This window comes from Eublepharis macularius, chromosome 7 (genome assembly GCF_028583425.1).
Source record: "Eublepharis macularius isolate TG4126 chromosome 7, MPM_Emac_v1.0, whole genome shotgun sequence".
NCBI lineage: Eukaryota > Metazoa > Chordata > Lepidosauria > Squamata > Eublepharidae > Eublepharis > Eublepharis macularius.
This window is the reverse complement of record NC_072796.1, coordinates 124,054,684-124,076,506: the sequence shown is the minus strand read 5'-3', so window position 1 is coordinate 124,076,506 and position 21,823 is coordinate 124,054,684. Positions and strand designations below refer to the sequence as shown.

The window sequence follows — 21,823 nt, the reverse complement described above, 5'->3', positions numbered from 1 at the left end:
ATATATTCATGTATATTTGCATATATTTGATACAATTGGAATAGTTGGTATATATTTGGAGTTTATTCTCTTGTATTTATTAATTTATTAGAGCACTTCTCACTTTAAAATAATTAAATTATTATAAATTATTCTTCTAACTTGAGTTGGGGTGTCTCAAACACTCCCGCTCCAATTGTGGTTTTCCACTTTGTTATATAGTGGATGAAAAGATGGTAACAAGCACAGAAGGAATTTAAGCAGATCCATAGAGGATAGGACAGTTCATGGCTATTACCCCTCATAATTTAGGGTAGCCTCAAAGTTAGTAAACCTTTGACATCAGAGGAGGGTCTCAGCTTCTATGCCCTGTTTGTTTGGCCCTCCAGGGCAACTGCATGGCTGCTGTGTGAGAGACTAGATGGACCACTGAGCTGATCCAGCAAGGCTCTCCTTCATTGCAATGCCATCCCACACTCCTGCCTGCAGGACAAAGACAATACATAGATTGGCTTGCACAGGTCCAGTGTCTATTGGGCATGTACAAATCCCCATGTACAGTAATAAGATTATCACAGACTCCAGGTCTTAAACTGGGACCATGAACTAAGCTACAGAACACAGATTTCAACTCTGGATTGGAGGTACAGCTGCTCATGGCGCTGGGCGGACACCTTAGCAGTTTACTGCTTTAACCCTGCAGCCTAGATTTACAGTTTAACAAAAATGCTTTCTGACATCTTTCATCACAGGGCAAACAATATCCCTCCACCAAGAGTCCCGCACTTTAACAACAGCAGTCACAGATATGCTGAAGACAAAAACAAACACACAGTGCATATCAGAAACGAACCGCGTTACAAACAGACTTCTTTTCCCACCCATCAGATAACTCCTTGGAATTCTTCCAAGATGCTTATAGCTTAGAACAAAATCTCAGTGTGGGAGGCTCCCTGGGGCCACTTCCATTTCTTTCTTTAATTAATTCTCCACCTCTAGCTAAATTCTTTACAAAAGCTCCCCTCCATACACACCAACACCAACACCAGTCTTTGTAATTTAGTGAGATTGCTTTGCTCAGGGGGTTCACATCCCTACAACTCTACTGCTTTGCTTCTGTAAAATCATTTCCATCATGCACAAAATAAGCTGCCCACTTTTACACTTTTAATTGCTGAATGCCAATCAGAGGCAGCCCATGGTATTTTGGTGGCTGAGGCAAAACCCCCAAGTGCCAGCCTTCTACATTTTGGTAAAAATATAGTAATAATAAACCAGTTCACAGTCACTTTGATGTCCTTTAATGGTACTCTCAAATTTACTGATTGATAAAGCCACCTCACCCTGGTGCCATTATCAAGTCAAGAATGAGATAAGCAAAATCCCCTTTTTATATGAAGACACTGAATGGGTTAGGTTGAGGATTCCATGAGTTCTCTTCTATGGTGGGTTACCAGCACTGTAACATGTATATTGGCAGTACGTACTTGGTTGGCTGGGAGACCAAGGCGTCTTTATGTAGCCTGTAACAGGAGTACGCATTAAATGTTCCAGGCTCCATGGAAACTCCTTCCACAGTTGCAAACTCCTTTTCAACCAAACCAAACATCTCCATCATTTTAAATCCTGGAAACCACAGAAAGTATAGCATGCATCATTTTTGTCTGTTAATATGGTTATGGTGTTAAGAAATAATAATATCACTTCCCTTTGGAATTAATGTTACTCCAACAATCCCCTGAAACCCTCTGGGAATTAATACTACTCCAACAATGCCTGGGAATCTACATATGACAAAATGCATTGAGATGAACAGGGGCCATGCAAAAGGAGTTCTACGAAATTTCCATGTTTCAATTGAGCTTGAAAAGAAAGAGGCCAGGCAAAGAGATACAAGCAAATTATACAAAGCAGAGTTTATCACTGTATACTCTGGTCCACTGTAATGAGGACCATTATGTTCTATAGTGTTAGATGTGGAAAATTCTACTATGATCCAGGAAAGAGAATGTTTTGGCTAGAAGACTGTTTCAGATGGGTAGTCGTGTTGGTCCGCAGTAGAAGAGCAAGATTCGAGGCCAGTAAGTAGTACCTTAAAGGCCAACAAGATTTCCAGGGTATAAGCTCTCAAGAGTCAAAGCTCTCTATCTGACAAAGGGAGCTTTGACTCTCAAAAGCTTATCTTGTTAACTTGAAGACAGTTGCCCTTCCTCTGCATTGACCCACTGACATCATTATAGGATGACCACAAAATCCATGGCCTTGGATGTTCCTTTCTCTTCTCCCCTTCCTCTCATCCATTTGGGCAGTGTAATGAAAAGCTTTTGGATTCACTGCAAACCACAGTTTAATGCTACATCTGAACCACAAACTGGATTGAGCTCTTCACTATTAATCAGGATTCCAAAAGTTCTGCAGAAGAAAAAGAAGAAGAGGAAAGAGAGAACTTTCTTCCTTCCATTCAGTATCCTGGCCACCTTCTACCTGCCCCCTCAATTCTGCAAGAAGCAAAAGGACAGATCTCAAGACTCTTTCCTTTGGTTTTATTTCTCCAAGTAAGATCCAGGTCTGACAGCACCTTAAAGAGCAACCAGATTTCCAATGTATGAACTTTCAAGATTCAAAGCTCCCCGAAGGGTCTTTAAGCTGCTACTGGGCCTCGATCTTACTCCTCAACTGTAGACCAACATGGTTACCCACCTGAAACTTTTACCAAGTCGTATTTGTTAGCTACCTGGTCATGTGGGGGGAAAAGAAGAAGCCAGGATATAAATATAATCAATAAATATACATCCCAGCACGCTTGGCAAATTTTTAAGAAGCAAAATAAATGCTAAATAGATCAGATTACTCTCGCCTTTAACAATGGTGTAATAGGCCTCTAACATTACATGCAGAAATATTAATGAAATATCAGTAAGTCGGATACATGCTTTTTTAGTAAGAGCGTACCTGCAAGACTGTTGCCATCTTTATAAACCAATGGGCAAGCTGCAAGGAGAGAGGGGGAAAGATTAAGTGTCTTTAAATACTGAATGAGACAGAATATTCCTAACTATACTGTGTTTTCACCTTTGGATGGAAACCTAAGATCAAAACCCTTGGTTAAGCAGCTTGATATTGCAGTCCTACGCGGAGTTACACCCTTCTAAGCCTTCTGAAGTAAATGAATTTAGAAGGGTGTAACTCTAATGAGGATTGCACTGTAGTGTCGTAAACACCTGCTCAAAATCTGACCCCAAATTAGCAGTGATCTAATACTGCCAACTTCTAGGCAATAGCAATATTTAACACTTAACACAGTAATGATCAGAATAAACTCAGGGCTATTAATTAATTCTGTGGTTTTCACTTGTCACATGACTATTTGATCTCTCCCTTATTTTGGGGGACACAAGAAATGCATGCTTACTTTCTTTGAACAGCTCCATAAGAACACTTTGGGTCAAATCACACGTCACAAAGTCCTCCCGTCCCCTGCATTCCCGCCATATAGCCTATCGGACATGTGCTCCATGCTCAGAACTTAATTCCCAGGCTGAACTCAAATTGGGACCACGGCAAGTGAGAAGAGGAAGGGTTAAGCCTCTCCCTCCTGTACTAATTCTCTATGGCAGAGAGGAAAGTTTAATTCAAGTTTATTACATTTATTTGACCCGCACAAATGATCACAAGGGGAAGGCATTGTGGTCTTTAACGGCAGCATGCAGAAAAGAGGCTGAGGATCAGAGGGGAAAGTGTTTGACCTTGAGACCTTGGTCCATCCTTCCTCTGCCTAAACTCACTAGTATCACTCAGACATAACAACAAACCATTGTTCATCCCTTTAAGGAAACAACAGTAAAAATGACTAGCCTGAAATACAGTAGGAAGCATTTTCCACTACATAACTATAAACACAAATTATTGTAGATCCATGCAGAATTCATACGAGCTATAAACCTTATGAAATACACTGTAAGTTTGCAATCCAACATATACTTACTGGTGAGTAAGTCCTCTGAACTCAGTGGGACACACATAAGAATAGGCTGTTAGTTACTGTCATACCGCGAATGTAAAAGTGGGCACAGTATCTCTTTTTATTCAGTTCTAACAATGGAAAGAAGCAAATGGAAGTAGAGAATCACTAACTTGCTGATGCGGTTTCACAGACGAAAGTGATCAGTTCATCTTCAATCTTCTTGAAGGCATCAAAGTCATCCACAAAGAAGACATGCCTGTCGCTAGGTTTGCTGCCAATGTTGACTAGTTCTGAATAGTCAGCATCTGCCACTCCAATAGCAAATATACTGAACCCTATGGCAAGGGAAAAGGAATGGGAAGTGGGTACAGAGACTCAAACAACATAGTCCATATAAAGTTTGGTTGCTGGAATGGGTACAAGGTGAAGTTGCAAAGAAAGAAGTAAAGTCCATACAAAATTGATGTATTGTCGAAGGCTTTCACGGCCGGAGAACGATGGTTGTTGTGGGTTTTCCGGGCTGTATTGCCGTGGTCTTGGCATTGTAGTTCCTGACGTTTCGCCAGCAGCTGTGGCTGGCATCTTCAGAGGTGTAGCACCAAAAGACAGAGATCTCTCAGTGCCACAGTGCCACACTGTGACACTGAGAGATCTCTGTCTTTTGGTGCTACACCTCTGAAGATGCCAGCCACAGCTGCTGGCGAAACGTCAGGAACTACAATGCCAAGACCACGGCAATACAGCCCGGAAAACCCACAACAACCATCCATACAAAATTTTTTGCCCAATTATACAAATGTATCGGGAAGTCCATCACTGGCTTGGGAGATGAAGAGCTGGCCTGGCATGGAGCATGTGAAGAGTTGGGCTAAGTAACTTGACTAAAGCATACATAATAAGGACAACAAAAGGGGGGAGGGAACCAACAATCCTGCAAACCAAGTGTAATCAAGGAGTTTGGAACAAAAGAAAGAAAATATTTAATATTATTAAATATAACTAAAGATATGAATTAGAAACACCAGCATAAAACTGAACAAATAGAAATACAGAAATTAGATTTAAAACATCCTCAATATGGTTCTACATAAAAGTACTAAAACCTTGTATATATACATAATAAACTCTCTAATATACAGGTATAATAATACATTTCATTGCCCTATGAACAGAACCATATTGAAGATGTTACATTTAGTTATATTTAATAATATTAAATATTTTCTTTCTTTTGTTCCAACCTCCTTGGTTACCCTAAAGCCTACATGAAACAAAGATGCATCCAAAACAGTTACTCTGGCTAATCTTCTCAATGCACTGGAGAAGTCCCTTTTTCACCCACCACATATGCATACACCAACACCTGATTAACATCAGCATAGTCTTCCAGCACTTTCAGAAAATGACTTATTTTGGAAGGCGCTTCTTTTGGCTGGCCAAGTTTATTTCAGGAATGCCGGCGACGTACTGCGTCCAACAGACGAAGAAGCACACACATAAATTTTCCTTATTTCTTTTAAACATGACCTAATTCTATGACCGGGCCAGTGTTCTAGAGGGGTGTCTTAATCAAGGTGCCAACCGTGTTACAGACTTGAGATGTGAGTCAGTACAAAGCAACATCAGTTTGCCGAACTCACAAATCACTTTTGGGAAAATTGGGGATGTTTCAAAAGCATTGTAGGAGTTCAGGGTGTTGACGACGACTCAATCCAGAGCCGGACACTTCTGCATCGGATGAGAAGTCCTATCTTGTCTACATGGACATTTTTATCCTGCCCTTCCTTATGGACCTTTATCCTCACAACAACCCTGTGAGGTAACGTTAGCCTGTGTATTTATGACAGGCTGAGGGTCATTCTGTGAGTTTCATGGCTGCATGTGGATTTTAATCTGGGAGCCAAACTACAAGTGACGAATTACGCTTGCCCGGCAAGTGAACAGACTCACGTGTATTCTTTCCCTGTTCACTTGCCATTCACTTGCTCTGCACTTGATCAAGTGGAGAGCAAGTGGAGCGCAAGTGAACAGGGAGGAATACATGTAAGTCTGTTCACTTGCCGGGCAAGTGTAATTCGTCACTTGTAGCTTGGCTCTGGGTCTCCCAGCTGGCACTCTAACTCTACTCTGGCATTACCTCTGCAATGCACTGGCCCTTAGCCCTGGTACACTGTGAGTCTGGGGGAGACCCTCTCCCCAAACCAACTCAAGGAGCAGCCACTAGTGGTGCTGTCCTGCAGAGCTCCAAACCAGGACCAACCATTTCCCAACTGAATGGCACATTATTACCATCCAGTTGCATCTCTCTGGAGACTTTGTTCACGTCATCCTGTGATCGCCCATCTGTGATCACCACCAAAACCTTTGGGGTTCCCTTTCTGTTCCCCGATTCCATGGTAAATAAAGCCTGCTGAGCATGCTTAATAGCCTTGCCTGTAAAAAAAAGAAAGAAAAAGTGAGTAATGTTGGTAGTGTGCAAAGACAACAAAGCAATGTAACATGTAAACAGTGCATATTCCATAACTGACAGCCTCATAATAGTGATTCAAGTCTCCCCAGCTATAAAAAGAAATTCTGTGCGTTATTTTCCAACAGAATAACATATTATTATGTTCCTGTTTAGGGGCTGTGCAGTGCAATCCTGAGAACGCTTTCCTGGGAGTGAGCCCCACTGAACAGACCTGAGTAAGATTCTGAGTAGATTTGTTCAGGATTCCACTGTCATTCCTTACAATTATTTCTTTCATTACATATTTTGCTTTTCTCCACAGTGCAGACCACCCTCAACAATGTATTTCCAGGGAAAATGCAGTAGTGATGTCATGCTGTTCTAGGAATTGCTGAAAACTCTGTGGCAACCTTAGAGTTTCTGGCTTTCCTGGGAGTGAGCCCCACTGAACAGACCTGAGTAAGATTCTGAGTAGATTTGTTCAGGATTCCACTGTCATTCCTTACAATTATTTCTTTCATTACATATTTTGCTTTTCTCCACAGTGCAGACCACCCTCAACAATGTATTTCCAGGGAAAATGCAGTAGTGATGTCATGCTGTTCTAGGAATTGCTGAAAACTCTGTGGCAACCTTAGAGTTTCTGGCAATTCCTAGAGTGGCATGACATCACTTCAAGGTCTTCCCTGGAAGTTGTCATGACCTCCTCTGATCAGCCTGGTGACTCAGAGTGCTTGGAGAAGCCAAAGCCACAGAACCAGAAGCACTAAAGGGATCAGGGAGAGCCTGGTGCTGCTGCAGCACCTGCTGACCATGCTCCAGCAGAACTTGAGGCCACCCTGCCAGGGCCCGCTAGGGAGCCCTTGCCATTGGCATCTGAGATAGCCATCAGACCTCTATCAGGCAGGATGCAAACTCAGTCCTACAGCCCCTTAGGACCTGCTTGGGTTGCCAACTCACACATGGGAAACACCTGCAGATTTGGGGTGGACCCTTGGGAAGGTGGGGTTTGGGCAGCAGATGGACCTCAGCAAGCTATAATGCCATAGAGTCCACCCTTCAAAGCAGCTGTTTTCTCTAGGAGAACTGATCTCTGTTGGCTGGAGATCAGTTGTAATTCCACATGGAGGCTGGCAACCCTGGGATCTGCTCCCACTCTACCAGACCGGGGTTGGCAGAAGGCTGAAACTGAGATAATGCAAAGGCCAGCCTAAACACAATCCCAGCCTGGATCCAGAACACTAGTGCTACTGAAGTGCCACTGAGAATAGTGCTGTTTTGCAGGATCTTGGCTAGGGTTGACAGGTTTCTATACCCTCCCAGCAGGGGACCCGGTATTCACTGTTGGGAGAGAGAGAGATGGTAGGTGAGAAATGCTATCAAGTCATAGCTGACTTATGGTGACCCCTACTGGGGTTTTCAAGGCAAGAGACAAACAGAGGTGGTTTGCCATGGCCTGCCTCTGCATAGCGACCTTGATCTTCCTTGACAGTCTCCCATCCAATTACTAACCAAGCCCAACCCTGCTTAGCTTCCAAGAGCTGACAAGATCAGGCTAGCCTGGGCTATCTAGGTCAGGGCATAGAAAGGCAGAGTAAGACTGAGGGGTGGCTTTGGGCTGAAAATTTAAAAACAGTAATGACAAGTTACCCCTGGCATCTTACCCACCAGTTTTGGTGTTTCCTCCTTTGTATGAGATTTGCTGGATAGCCTCCAGGAGTGTTTCCTTACTTCTGTAGGCATTCAGTTTAAATTCTGTCCTGGGATCATCACTGAACTGAGCAATTGCTACCTGTAAGGAAAAAATCATCTTAATCAACTGTGAATGCTTCCTACAGCAGAGTGACGGTTACTCAGACCAAAGTCATGTGTGCGCTCTGAAGACCATACCCATTTTGTATTATTCACAGTGCAATTCTAAACACAGTTACACCTTTCTAAATCCACTGAAGTCAATCCATTGGAGAAGGGTCTACCTCTGTTTAGGATTGAATTTTTAAGTCTGCAACTCTCAGCTGATTAATTTGGAAGAAGATTCCACAGAAATCAACCAGACATTAAGACTAGTTATACAACATTTTGTGGATACTGAATAAATGTGAAGGCGGCAGTGGAGAGGTGGCAGTATTATGTGAAGCTCCACCTGTATAGAATTTTCACTTGGTGTGCAAAGGAACAATGCCCTTCATATACCTTTAAGTGAAAATGCTATGTATACATGAAGACATTCTCAATGCAATAGGGGAACTTGAAAAAGTAGACAGCCAGTTTGGTGTAGTGGTTAAGAGCACGGGACTCTAATCTGGAGAGCTGGGTTTGATTCCCCACTCCTCCTCTCAAAGCCAGCTGGGTGACCTTGGGCTAGTCACAGCTAGAGGTGGGCACGATCCCCCCCAAAATACCAATCAAGCTGATCGTGGATCGGCGCCGGCGACAATCCCAAATTAACAATCAACGCCAGTCATCTCCCGTTTCCGATCCATGGATCGTGGAGACCAAAGCGGAGGGGCGCCCCGCTGTTCCCAGCGATACAGGAACGGTGGCTGATGCCAGCGGCATCTGTGTTTGTGTTTGGCTGTCTGTGTTTGGCCGTCAGAGCTGCCTATCAGGGTATGCAGGGATGAGATTGGAGTGCCCATGGCTACAGAACACCCCCTCCCCCTCCCTCCCTTGGGTGTCTTCTCCCAGCTGGTGACTGCTTTGCTGCTCCGTGGTTGGAAGGAAGCCCTGCTGATCAAGGCAAGCTTGGCTTCCATTTGGGTTTCCAGGGTGACAGAAGGAGGGCAAACACAGCTCAGGCATTCCCCTGGCTCCGTTGCCAGGGGAATAGATTGCTGGCACCTGAGTATCTGGCTTCCCGATCCGAGCACGATCGCCCTAATCAAGCCCTGATCCAGCCCCCCTCCCGACCATTGGCCTTGCCTGAGCACGATCCGCCAGGTCCCGATCGCGCAATCACCATTATCGTGGGTTTTTTTCGATCGTAATGCGGATCATGCCCATCTCTAGTCATGGCTCTCTGGAGCTCTCTCAGCCCCACCCACCTCACAGGGTGTTTTGTTGTGGGGATAATAATAACATACTTTGTAAACCGCTCTGAGTGGGCATTAAGTTGTCCTGAAGGATGGTATATAAATCAAATTTTGTTGTTGTTGTTGTTAATAATAATAAGAGTTGCCTTTCCATGCAACAGGAAAGAGCCCTAAGCATGTATTGTCATGTAGGGCCTTTACAGAGCAATCCTAAAGAGATTAACGCCTTTCTAAGTGCTGGAAATGAAGGTCTGTGTGACACCTTTTTACACCAAGCATAATATTACTCCAGAGGGGCAGAAGAGCTAGTAAGGTGGACAGATCAATGTCCTTCCTCCCTTCTGTTCTGTTTTCTCATTGTCTACCCAGAATGCTGTTCTCAGGGACTTCCTTCCTTATGGCTGTCTCTTTTTCTTCTCTCTCTTCCTCCTCCAACCTCTATGAGAGCTACATGAGGTCTCAGCATCTCTCTCCATCCTCCAAGTAGAAAGCTAGATTGAATACTTAATCTGCCTTTCCTATCACAGTCTGAATTTCCTCAACAATAAAGAACACCTATTTCTTTCCTAAAGCTACAAACCTCATGCGTGCTTTATTCCAAAAGTAGCCTTCCCCTTTTTGCAAAACCGACTTTAGCCCAACACCAGCCCATTGAATTCAATGGGCTTAAAAGGGTGTCGCACACATTCAAGTAAGTACACTATGTTTGGAGTGGAACTTGTCCCTGCAATTCTGCTTCCCCTTTCCATGAGTGTTCAGCTCTAGGGAACATTGTATAAAAATGCTTTGCTCACAAGTTTGGAATCTTTGCTTTAGTGGTATACTGTTACCACTTCGCTGGGTGTCTTCTGTATAGGAATAAACTACATCCCGAGAGAATACATAATTTTTTTTTTAACCAAAGTATTACATTTTGACCCATGTCATTCTAGATATGTTACAGTTAAATGCTGCATGCATTTATTTATACATTCCCATTTCATTTTCTCCCTCCCTCTTAGTTACCTGTGTTCCATCAGGGCCAATTTTGTCAAGAGCTCCCACAGTGCTGTACAGAAAGGCAATTATTTTGTTGAAATTGTCATCTCCGATACTCCATGAACCGTCCACCAAAAACACAAGGTCAGCCTTTGCAGCTTTGCAAACTACAGAGAGAAACAAAATACTTTAGGAGTGGGGGCTGTGCCTCACTGGTAGAGAATATATTTTACATGTAGAAGGTCCCAGGTGAAATCCCCTGTTAAGGACCTCAGGCTGGGTTTACACATGCAAAGAATGAGGTGAGACTTCACAAGTGAAATAGATTTGAATCTTTATCCTTTACCAGGGCTTTTTTCCTGGGAAAAGAGGTGGTGGAACTCAGTGGGTTGCCCTCGGAGAAAATGGTCACGTGGCTGGTGGCCCCGCCCCCTGATTTTCAGACAGAGAGGAGTTTAGCTTGCCCTCTGCGCCGCCAAGTGGTGTGGAGGGCAATCTAAACTCCCCTCTGTCCGGAGATCAGGGGGCAGGGCCACCAGGCATGTGACCATTTTCAAGAGGTTCCGGAACTCCGTTCCACTGCGTTCCAGCTGAAAAAAACCCCTGTCCTTTACCACAGCCTTTTTCTATAGAGCTCTTCCTCATCTGCTGTGATTGATTTGTTATGTATTTGGACCTCTTCAGATGTTTGCATATGAACTGTTTATCATCACTTTAAGCCACCCTGAGCTTTGGATAAGGTGGTGTATAAATGTTTTAACTAAATGAACTGAATGGAAGCAATTATCTGCAACTAGAAAACTAGCTCAGCAGAGAGGACTGGTCTATATTCTTTGTCCCTGGGAGCTAGTTTGTGGTTTAAAAGGAGAACACTTAGAGCCAAGCTAGAAGTGATGAATTAGACTTTTTTTAAAAAAATAAATTTTATTAAGAATATATAACATAAAATTACAATAAGATAATATTATATAACAGTAAATAACCTGTAACGCTATATTACAGTAACTCAGATTATACCTTTCTAAAGTACAAGAAGTCATGCCTAGTTCTCTAAGTACAATTTCAGGGAGAGTGTGATTATGATATCTTATACGATGACTCAATACATAAATTACCAGCTTACACATTTATATACATATTAAAGGCTTTTAGTCCAGGTAAGGAACTGTTATTTTCTATATAATCAAAGAATGGGTACCATTTCTCAATAAAATTTGTAGTTTGCGGGAAGTGTTCCACTGGATTGATTTTGTCGTATAGTTTCTCAGAAATAAAATGATCCCAAGTTTTGTTATACCAATTATCGATTGAGGGGATGGATTTTGATTTCCACAGTGTAGCTATTGCACTTTTTGCGGCTACTAGTAGAGTGGAAATAAAATCTTTTCTTATCCGGGGAACAGGGATCTGGTATCTATCCCATTGATTCAGAAAAAGGAGCTCTGGCAAAAGTGGAATTTCGTAGCCCGTTGTGTGTTTGATTTCTCTAAGAACCTCCTTCCAAATTTTTTTAATTATACTTGAATGGCAAGTGAACAGACTCACATGTATTCCTCCCTGTTCACTTGCACTCCACTTGCACTCCACACAATTACATTCAAGTGTAATTCGTCACTTCTAGCTTGGCCCTTAGTGTAATCCTATGCAGAGTTACTTTAGCCTCTATATAAGGCTGCACTGCAAATGTGGTATCCCTCACTGCTTGATTTTGCCATTTCTTTCTGCTGCATGAGTTGATACATGTAGGCATCAGATTTCAGGTGTTAAAAAGGATCATTCTCTTCCTGAGACTCTGCATAGTTGATGACAATCAGAGCAGGCAATAATAAGGTAGATGGAGCCACGGTCTGACTCAGTATAAGTTACCTTTAACCTCTGAATCAAAACAATTTTACGATTAACGATTCACATTGTAAACCAATTCTTCTCCTTAATTCGCTTAATCCTGCACGCAACATGTAGCACATGAAATGTTACTAAAAAGATGAGCTTCCTTCCTTGGAGAACTGAAAACAATTTGCAAACTAAAAGGATCAGTAAGATTATTATCATGTAACCTCCATTACAATGGAAAAAGCTTACCTTCCTTTGCAGGAGGAATTGTAGGCTCTGGGGTAGTGGTTGGAGGAGTTGGTGGTGGTTGAGTTGGGAATGGTACTAAGGACAGAGAAAAGAACAATGTAAGGAAAGCTTAGCTGCATCAAGCAGGGCTGTGTGTAGGATAAAGTTCTGGAAGCGCATGGGAAAGGTGCAGAATGTGGTACTGTGCACAGAATTTAGCTTAAGGGCATTCTACAAAGAAGCATTAAATGGCACACTTGCTGTGGGGTGGAGTCAGGTGGTGAATGCCTCAACACAGCCTGTCCCTCAGACACTTGCTTCTGTACCCACCCCTATCACTCTGCTCCTCCCCCTTGCAACAATTGTGCCCCCATCAGGCAACCCCCCTTTTCCCTTTCACAGCTGAGCCATGGTTAGAGGGATATCGCAGCTCAGCCATGAGTCACAAATGCCTGTTAAATGGGTACCGGGGGTGGGGGAGAGAAACAGAGCTTACCTCTGCCATTTTGAAAGAAGAGCTCAGCTCTTCCCCCTACCCAAATGGGCTGCAGTCAAAGTTTCCACATGGGGATTCTGCCAAAGCCACCCTACCGTTTCCCTTTTAAGTCGAAGCAAGTAAGGTCAAAGAATGAGCACAATGCCATGTGGCAGATCCCCCACAAGTGGCAGCATCTGGCTGGCCACACAGGACAATATCCTCCTGTGGAACCCTCCCACTTCACATTTTTACTTAAAAAAGCAACTTTCTAGTCCTCAATTTCTAAAGATAGGCTTCAAAGCATGAAGGCATATTCTTGTCTCTTGCATCTTCCTCCCTGAGCCAGCCTCATAAAATTACTTCTCCAGTTGTAGCTTCCTCAGCCCTTGAACCTTCCTGAGCCTATATGGTACTGCACAGTATCTTCAAAAGGGAGATGCTTTAAAATTTATTATCCAAATTTCCTGCTGAATTCTGCAAGGTACAAATTAACTAGGCTTGCTTCCAAAGTGGAACTGATGCATAAGTTCCTCGTGGATGTTTTCCATTTCCAAACTCATAAGGTCAGCAGCAACTCTTCATTTTCTTCAGTTAATCATTCCTTCAGTATCCTTTTCCTGCCCTGAATGTTATTATTTGTGCACCTTTGCATGGATAGAACACTTCAATGAAGCTTCAATAAAGTAGTTCTGATGGGATTGTACATTCAGCTGTTTCTTTTTGGGTGCCACTTCACCAGTACACAACAACAAGAATCATTTGTGCACTCACACCAAGACAGCTTTTTTTGCATTGGTTCATCAATACACATGTGTAAGTCAGGGGTTTGGAAAAAGGGAGATAGCAATGAACTAGAAGCTATGGCAAACTACAAACACTACAGTTCTGGAATTAATACCAGAATTTCTCCTGGACAACTGAAACACAGTGCAGATCAAACTTTCAGAAAAATAAAGGAACAAGCCAGGAAAACTTGCTCATTCTTAGCCTGAAAACACCTCTGTTGCCTGAATACACACCTACTAGCCTTACCATCTGTGCAGCTTTGGGGGGCAAACTCCCACCCCACTCTCCATTCCCCCACACTCTCAATGGAGAAAAGGAGAAAAATTGCAGGAGGGGGACAGCACATGACACAGTGATGTCACCACACTGAGTGACACTAGGAATTCTTCCAATCTCTTTGTTCTTTACCATACTCATTGGAGAAATTTCTAGGGAGTTGCTTGACATAGTGATATCATTTCTGAGTCTTCACCAGGAAGTTATATCATTGCACCACAATCTGTTCCTCCCCCCCATACTCTGACCCCCAAACCTCCTGGAATTGCCAGGCACAGGCCTGGTAGCCCTACTACCTACCTACCTACCTAATTTTTATAATGCCCAATCTCCAAGGACTACGGAGCAGCATACATGTTCTCCCCTTCTCCACTTTTCCCTCCCAACATCCCGGCAAGGTAGGTTAGACTGAGAGAGAATGGCGGGCCCAAAGTCACCCACTGAGCTTCACGGTTGACAGCCAACTCAAATGCAAGTCTTCCTGACTCTTCTCTACCATTACGCCATACCAGCTCTCCAGACTAGAGATGGGCACAAACTACAAAAAAACCCAGCCATGAGGTTCGTGGGTTTTCACGAACTAGGAACCACAAACTGGCACGAACTGGGGCAAGTTTACGAACCAGTTCGTGGTTCGTGGGGCTTAAATGCCCCCTTTCCAGCCACTTAGCAGCGGCGGGAAAAGAACATTTGACAGTTTAAAGGGCCTTTTCGTGCCTTGCAAGCGGCAGGGCCCTTTAAACTGCCCAAACCCCAGCCCCCAGCCCCAGCCCCAGCCCCAGCCCCAGCCCCACACTTATCTTGCCCTGCGGGCCTGCGGAGTCCTCCCCCTCCTCCCACAAGGGGCGGGAAGGCTGTTTTTGGCCTCTTCTGCCGCTGCGTGGGCCCGCAGGGTGGTGGAGAAGGCCAAAAACAGCCTTCAGAACTTCTGTCTCCTTTGCTTTGTGAAAACAGTTTATCAGTCAAGAAAGAGTTTGCTCACATGTTGTCTCCATGATGCTTACGGCAGGGCCCTCTAATTCTTGCAGCTGTGTATAAACACTGACTTTATACTCAGTACCAGGAATGAGTTCAAAGAAGCAATGCCGAGGGGTCCCGCCGCCCAGTAGTACTTCTCTCTTTATCCCGTCTGAAATCAGAAAGAGATTTGGGATCAGAACTTTAGTGTCATTTTCTAAAATAAATACGACATCATAAAGTGGAGCAAGCACACAAACACATGGACCAACAGACACATTATAAAGCACGGGCAGGTGGTCAACAGACTTAATCCAGAAGTTCCCACTTGGAACACCATTGCAATTTACAGCACAAGAGGTGTATAAACCTTCCCCTTTGCGTTGTTTTCCCAGTTATACCACACAAAACAGGGGTCACTTTGCTGTTTAAGTTTAGATTGGATGTAAGAGGACACTGAATTCTAATTAAGAATGAGGTAATCTATCAGGATACAGTTTCAACATCTTGGCCAACAAAAAGACGTTTTAGGATGTACTAACTTACCGATAAGAGATTCTATCACTATCCTGTATATAGTTGCGTGCCTCTGAAGCTGCCACTGGACACATATACTTGTCATGCGGACCTGATAAGCAGCCAGATTTGTCACTCCCAAATACACTGCAACAAAGTAAACAGGTGAACACTTTCATCCATTTGTTCTGCTATAGAGCAAAAAAGGTTATTAAACAATGAAGCACGTTTTCTAAAAATGCAACCACTTTAAGTGGGCTCAAAGCCTAGAAAACCTGATGTGACTTTGACCATTCATCCACCATACACACACACTTATCCACACGTAGCCTCTGATTACGACAAAGAGTTTGAAAATCCTCCCAGTTTTAAAAGCAGCTCACCACACAGCATACAGGGGTTGCTATTTTAAAACCAACGCTGAAACTTTCCTTTGGCCCATGGATCCAGATGCACAGTTCTTTGGATTCCAGGGTACCAGTTATCAGCTGCAAGTAACTACTTACTACTCCTTCTCAAAAAGGAGTCCTGAATGCATCTAAAATAGTTCAATTGTAAATATGGCTCCATAGATAAATATTTAATCTTTCAACAAATCATTTCCAAATTTTGTTTTAGCCATGAAAACTACAGACAAAATATGGTCATTTAACAAAGGTACAAGGTTGGTCTTGCGATTTACCTGTAAATATTAGAAATGTGTATTATTTATTTATTTATGTCATTATCATAGATTTCTTTTATAGTATCAAATCATTGACCTTTAACAGTCAGTGATGAAAAAATCTGTCATTCACTGAAGGCGCTCATTGGACTTCAAATTTTACTACTAAAAACAAATGAGCTGATTTTATCACTAAAACTCTAAAATGTTAACATTTACTATTACCATTTAATGTCTATGTGCACTGGGTTTCAGTTATCACACCTCCGTTGGCATGTTTTTCACATGTGGTGCTAAAAGCATTGTTTGAAATAAATCACATTTTATATAGATCAAAAGAGCCACGTTAAATATACATTAGGTTTTTAAAAAAGGGTTATCTTCCATTTTCTGTACCAACAAATAACATGCCTAACTCATGATGACACACTAGAGACTAAACTTTATGTCATTTGTGAAAATAACCCAAGTACGTTGTTCGGTAAAGGTAAAGGTAGTCCCCTGTGCAAGCACCGAGTCATTACTGACCTATGGCGGGACGTCGCATCCTGACGTTTTCTTGGCAGACTTTTGTTACGAGGTGGTTTGCCATTGCCTTCCCCAGTCATCTACACTTTACCCCCAGGAAACTGGGTACTCATTTTACCGACCTCGGAAGGATGGAAGGCTGAGTCCACTTTTAGCTGGCTACCTGAACCCAACTTTCACCAGGATCGAACTCAGGTCGTGAGCAGAGCTTGGGCTGCAGTACCTACCACAGCTTACTACTTTGTCCCACGAGGCTCCTGTAAGTACCTTGTTAACAACAGGCAAAAACAGGGCTCATTTTGAGAGGGAACGCACAGGAACACAGTTCCGGCAGTTCCCCAAAGAGGTCACATTGCAGGTGGCCCCGCCCACCTGACTCTTGGCCAGTTTGGGCTGGTTTTGGCCTGGATTGGGGCCGAAACGGCCTGAATTGGGCCTCTGATGGGTGGCGGATCACTCTCCCGCTCATCAGCGGCCCGATCCTGACCATTTTGAACCCCTTTTCAGCCATTTTCAGCCCCTTTTTGCCATTTTGGGCCCAATTTCGGCCGTGAATGGCCAGGATTGGGTCCAAAACAGCCAGAATAGATGATGTCAGGGGGTGTGGCATATGCAAATCAGTTATACTAATGACACACTTCCGGTGATGGCAAGAGGCGTGGCATATGCAAATGAGTTATGCTAATGAGTTCCTCCAGCACTTTTTCTACGAAATGACCCCTGGGCAAAAATATGCCTGTTAAGAAGGAGCAGAAAGAGCAATTTTCCTTATCTGAAATTCTGTTCGTTGTATAACTTATTTATTAAGATGTACATATTAAAAACACATTGATATTGCCTTTCTTCACAGAAACGGCAAACTGAAAGCAGTTCCCACTGAAATATGATCCACAGAGCTCAGAAGCTGGATAACAAGAAATCATGTGCTCTTACATGTTTTGGCTACACTTGCCAAGGCATCGCTGAATCCCGTTGAGTATGAAGCAAATACTTTAATGCTGTATTCGGTTCCACTGAATAAATTCAAAATAAGAATGGTGTTGATATCATCACCCACAAAGGTCTCTAGAGCCGGCCCAGGGACTGAAAGGAGAAAGAAACACAGTTCACGAAACAAGCTGCCTCTGTAGATAACATTACATTATTGGTGCCACAATCTGAAACACTGGAAATCTGTAAAGGTGTACATTAACCTGAACATGCAAACTTGAGAAATCAATATGGATCGGGGCTGTGCTGTTGGGGCAGGGGAAGGAGAGAAGCTTTTCCTTTGTGCAATTGTGCAGGTAAAAATCTCCCCAAGCTGCTATCAGCCCTGGATTTAAAACACACACATTGAACAGAAATCTGCCTTTTTTCTGTTGGGACTACAAGCAGCATAGGAAGGCAGATTTCCATTGGGGACATGGAGCAAGAGAATGAGGTCAACATCCCTTTTACCAAGCAATCTGCTCCAATGCAAATTACAACACTGCCAATCACCCTCCCAGGGGCTGTTGTGTATGATTAATGTACATTTTGGGAGGCTTGGTCACAGATCCGCAACACAGCATGCAGACGGACTCTTAAGTTTGGATCCTTTGAACAAGTGTTATGTGTGCCAATAGTCTGTATTGTAAAATGTGTTTCCTTTCCCACTAACCCATTTGGACAAGGGCTCATTGAAAAACACGGATCTTGTACAAATATAAATTTTAGCAGAAGAGGAAACATGTTGTACAGTACAGACTATCTAGCACGCATGGAACTTATTCCTAGGATCCAAGCCTCAGTCTATGAACAGTCTGTTTCATTATGATTACTTATTGACTTTATAACCCACCCCACACTGAAAGCCTGGGATGGGTAACGTGACAAACATTTTAAGAGAAACTTTGTGTGTGTGGGGGGGAGGGGGAACCTCTAAAACCATCTTGCAAATAAGTCCATGAATCGTAGTAGCCAGAGAATAATTTTACCAATGCATTCCACGAAGGGTGGAGTCTTCCCCCAACACAAGCTAGGGCAAGCAGCCTTGATCCAGCAGACACATGGAAGGCTCCATGATCCAATACAAAGTTCTATTATTAGCAAAGCAGAAGTTCTGGATCCGATCCATAACTGTAGCACAACAACCAACTCTTCAGATTTTGAAAAACGTTGATCTGGATCCAGCAATCCACCAGTGGAAGGTGCCAATGGTCACAAATCTTTCCTACTTTCTGTTCCTCTAATCAGTCCTGACCACAGGAAAGTTGATTCCTGAGGTCATGGGACCCATGGGAACCAATAACCATGAGGGTCAAAGGTCTTTCCTGCCTCTTCCCTACACACAAAAAACAAACATGTCAGAAAGGAGAATTCCAAATCCAACATCTTCCTTGAGCAGTCTGTGTCAAGGAAGAAGAATTTTAAACCCAGCATTTTTCCTGACCTGTCCAGTCTGTGTGCAGGAAACTTTTTTTCACGGGGAAGCATTCTGTCTTTTGAATCTTATCTGCTGTCTGTCATAGTACAGTTGAAACAATGGTTGACCGTGTTAAAAGCAGGCCTAGGGGAATGGCTGTTTACTAGCTCGGCTTAATCAGTGTTTAATATAGTTATATACAGTAAAAATAAACCACTCACTGTTCACAGGTTTATATACAATCCTGTATCCCATTGTGGGTGATGGAGGGGCATCCCAGCTAATACGCAACCTGTTGTACCATTCCTCAGAGACCCTCAGGTTTCTTGGAGCAGACAGTGGCACTAAAAAAAACAAAATTAAACTCTGATCCATGCATAACAGAAATATCAACTTATACTTTGGCAACTTCCAAAAGAGAATGTTTGTACTCACAGGTTTTTCCTGGGACTGACAAACTGACACCTTCCCCATCAGAATAGATGGGAGTGACTGTAACTTTATATTCTGTGTCTGAGAGCAGAGGCTGGATAAGCAAATTGTTTTGCCTCCCAGGCACCATTACCTGGATAGAGAAAACATCAAACACAAACAAGACTGATGATTAGCTTTTACGTGCTATGTCTGAGGTGGGTTTCCAGGTCCAGGCTGGGAAATTCCTGGAGATTTGGGGGGTGGAGCCTGGAGAGGGTGGGGTTTGGGGAGGGGAGAGGCCTCACTGGGGTATAATGCCATAGAGTTCACCCTTCAGAGCAGCCATTTTCTCCAGGGGAATTGATCTCTGTTGCCTCGAGGTCAGCTGTAATTCTGGGAGATCTCCAGCTACCACCTGGAGGCTAAAACAAGGAAGGGCGCCCTGCGTAGTAACAGGATGTCAACCTACAGCGGATCGGTCTAAGGACCAACAATATTACAAACGTACCATTCAGCACCAACAGTTTTAACAATTTATACAGGTTTATAGTATATTAAAGTGCCAAGTGCTGAAGAATATAATCAATACAATCTGGAGGGAAGTGAATTGCAGTTTCGTATGTTTGCTGTCTGTTGACACTCTTGATAAAGACCCGAAACAGGAGTTAAGCTGCCCTGTCAAGCGTCGGGCAGCAACTTCTCATGGCAAGTCCAGCAGCTTCACTACGTTCTCCCGTCAGTGAAGGGGTCTCCAGTACTTCGGACGGAGACTGCACCGGGAGTAGCAAGAAGGAATAATTACTTATACTTTAGACTTCCTTGTCTGCTGGACGTCCGCCTTGTTTGTATTGATTATATTCTTCAGCACTTGGCACTTGAATATACTATAAACCTGTATAAATTGTTAAAACCGTTGGTGCTGAGTGGTACGTTTGTAATACTGTTGGTCCTTAGACCGATCCGCTGTAGGTTTACTATTGGCCACCTGGAGGCTGGCAACCCTAGATGATCTTCTGTACATGGCATCTGTAACTGCACATCTCCATATGAATATCTGGGCCCACTTCACTTGTAACCTTTTGTTCTACATAGGCATATGTAAATTGTGTGGGCAGTGGGGAGTGTACATCCACGTATGCAATCATGTGTAAAGATCTTGCACATCTTGCCACATCTAAATAGATTTCAAGTCAGTTGTCTGCTATGGCTCCCAAGTTACCACTTGTGTGTGTGCTTTTAATACGTTTTATGATTGTTCGTGTGGTAAAATTTCATTTAATTTCATTCATCTCCATTTATTAGATTTATAGCCCGCCCTCTCCACAAACAAGCTCAGGGCAGGGCACAACAATAATAAAAATATACAAATATAATTTACATTAAAACGATAAACAATGTCAATATTAACACAGATACAAAGAGATGTCTGCTCCGTGTATTTGTCACTGAAAATATTACTGCCTAGTGCCTACCATCAGATTAAAAAATGAAAACATAATTACAAACTGAGTAAAATCAGGAGGCAATGAGTTGGATCCAGCCAGCTTTTTGCACAATCTTTCCTCCTCTCCACAGCCCCTGTTCCATATGGCTTTTGTTTAAGGAAGTCCTGTGATCCCCACCATAGCCTTCTGAGGTGGTCAAAAGGAACCTCTTCTTTTCTCACCAACAGAAAAGCTGGTTGGAGCCAACCAAACAGGTGGGACAAACAGTTTCTGTGAGACACAGACCCCAGTCATCTTTGACAAGTAAAAATGACTTTAATGGAAATAATATTTGTCAGGACTAAGGGAAGTGATATGGTGCAATCACAACAAATATTTATGTACGTGGTTTCAAATGCCAGAACAAGGATGTTCAGATTTATTTATTTATTTATCGTCCACCTTCCTCACTGAGAGCTAAGCTACAAGAGATGAATTACACAAGTATGCTCACTAGAAGGGAGTCACAATGTTAGCTGGGAAGCTGCGTTTTAAAAGAGATCGGAAAGCTCTGTCAATTTCCCCTCTCTACAGAGCCAGCAAAGATCTCTCCTCAGAGGGTTTGTTAATTTCCTCTTCGCCTCCCAAAGGCTCTGTCAGTTTCATTTCCCCTTCTAGGAGGCAAAGAGGAAATAAACAAACCCTCTGAGGAGAGATCTTTGCTGGCTCTGTAGAGGGGAAATTGACAGAGCCTTCCAATCTCTTTTAAAACAGCTTCCCAACTAACATTGTGACTCCCTTCTAGTGAGCATACTTGTGTAATTCATCTCTTGTAGTTTAGCTCTGAGACTCAACTGCAGATTACACAGTGTGAATCACTACAGTCAATATCAAAGACATTTCAATAAATGTGTAATGGATGTGTGTGCGT

General features: G+C 43.1%; 1 protein-coding gene across 2 annotated transcripts in view; it reads right to left on the bottom strand.

The window, feature by feature from the left end:
• Positions 1-21,823, bottom strand: part of COL14A1 (collagen type XIV alpha 1 chain) — a 193,169-nt gene that overhangs the window by 69,217 nt on the left and 102,129 nt on the right. For both annotated transcript variants that reach the window (XM_054985560.1, XM_054985561.1), the window contains exons 20-31: positions 19,490-19,619; positions 19,276-19,398; positions 17,602-17,751; positions 15,507-15,623; positions 14,986-15,132; positions 12,485-12,559; positions 10,430-10,569; positions 8,061-8,184; positions 6,233-6,376; positions 4,114-4,278; positions 2,932-2,970; positions 1,467-1,605 (exon numbers count right to left, since the gene is read on the bottom strand). In XM_054985560.1, the coding sequence (XP_054841535.1) occupies positions 1,467-1,605; positions 2,932-2,970; positions 4,114-4,278; positions 6,233-6,376; positions 8,061-8,184; positions 10,430-10,569; positions 12,485-12,559; positions 14,986-15,132; positions 15,507-15,623; positions 17,602-17,751; positions 19,276-19,398; positions 19,490-19,619 (1,493 nt within the window). The remainder of the gene's footprint in view (positions 1-1,466; positions 1,606-2,931; positions 2,971-4,113; positions 4,279-6,232; positions 6,377-8,060; positions 8,185-10,429; positions 10,570-12,484; positions 12,560-14,985; positions 15,133-15,506; positions 15,624-17,601; positions 17,752-19,275; positions 19,399-19,489; positions 19,620-21,823) is intronic.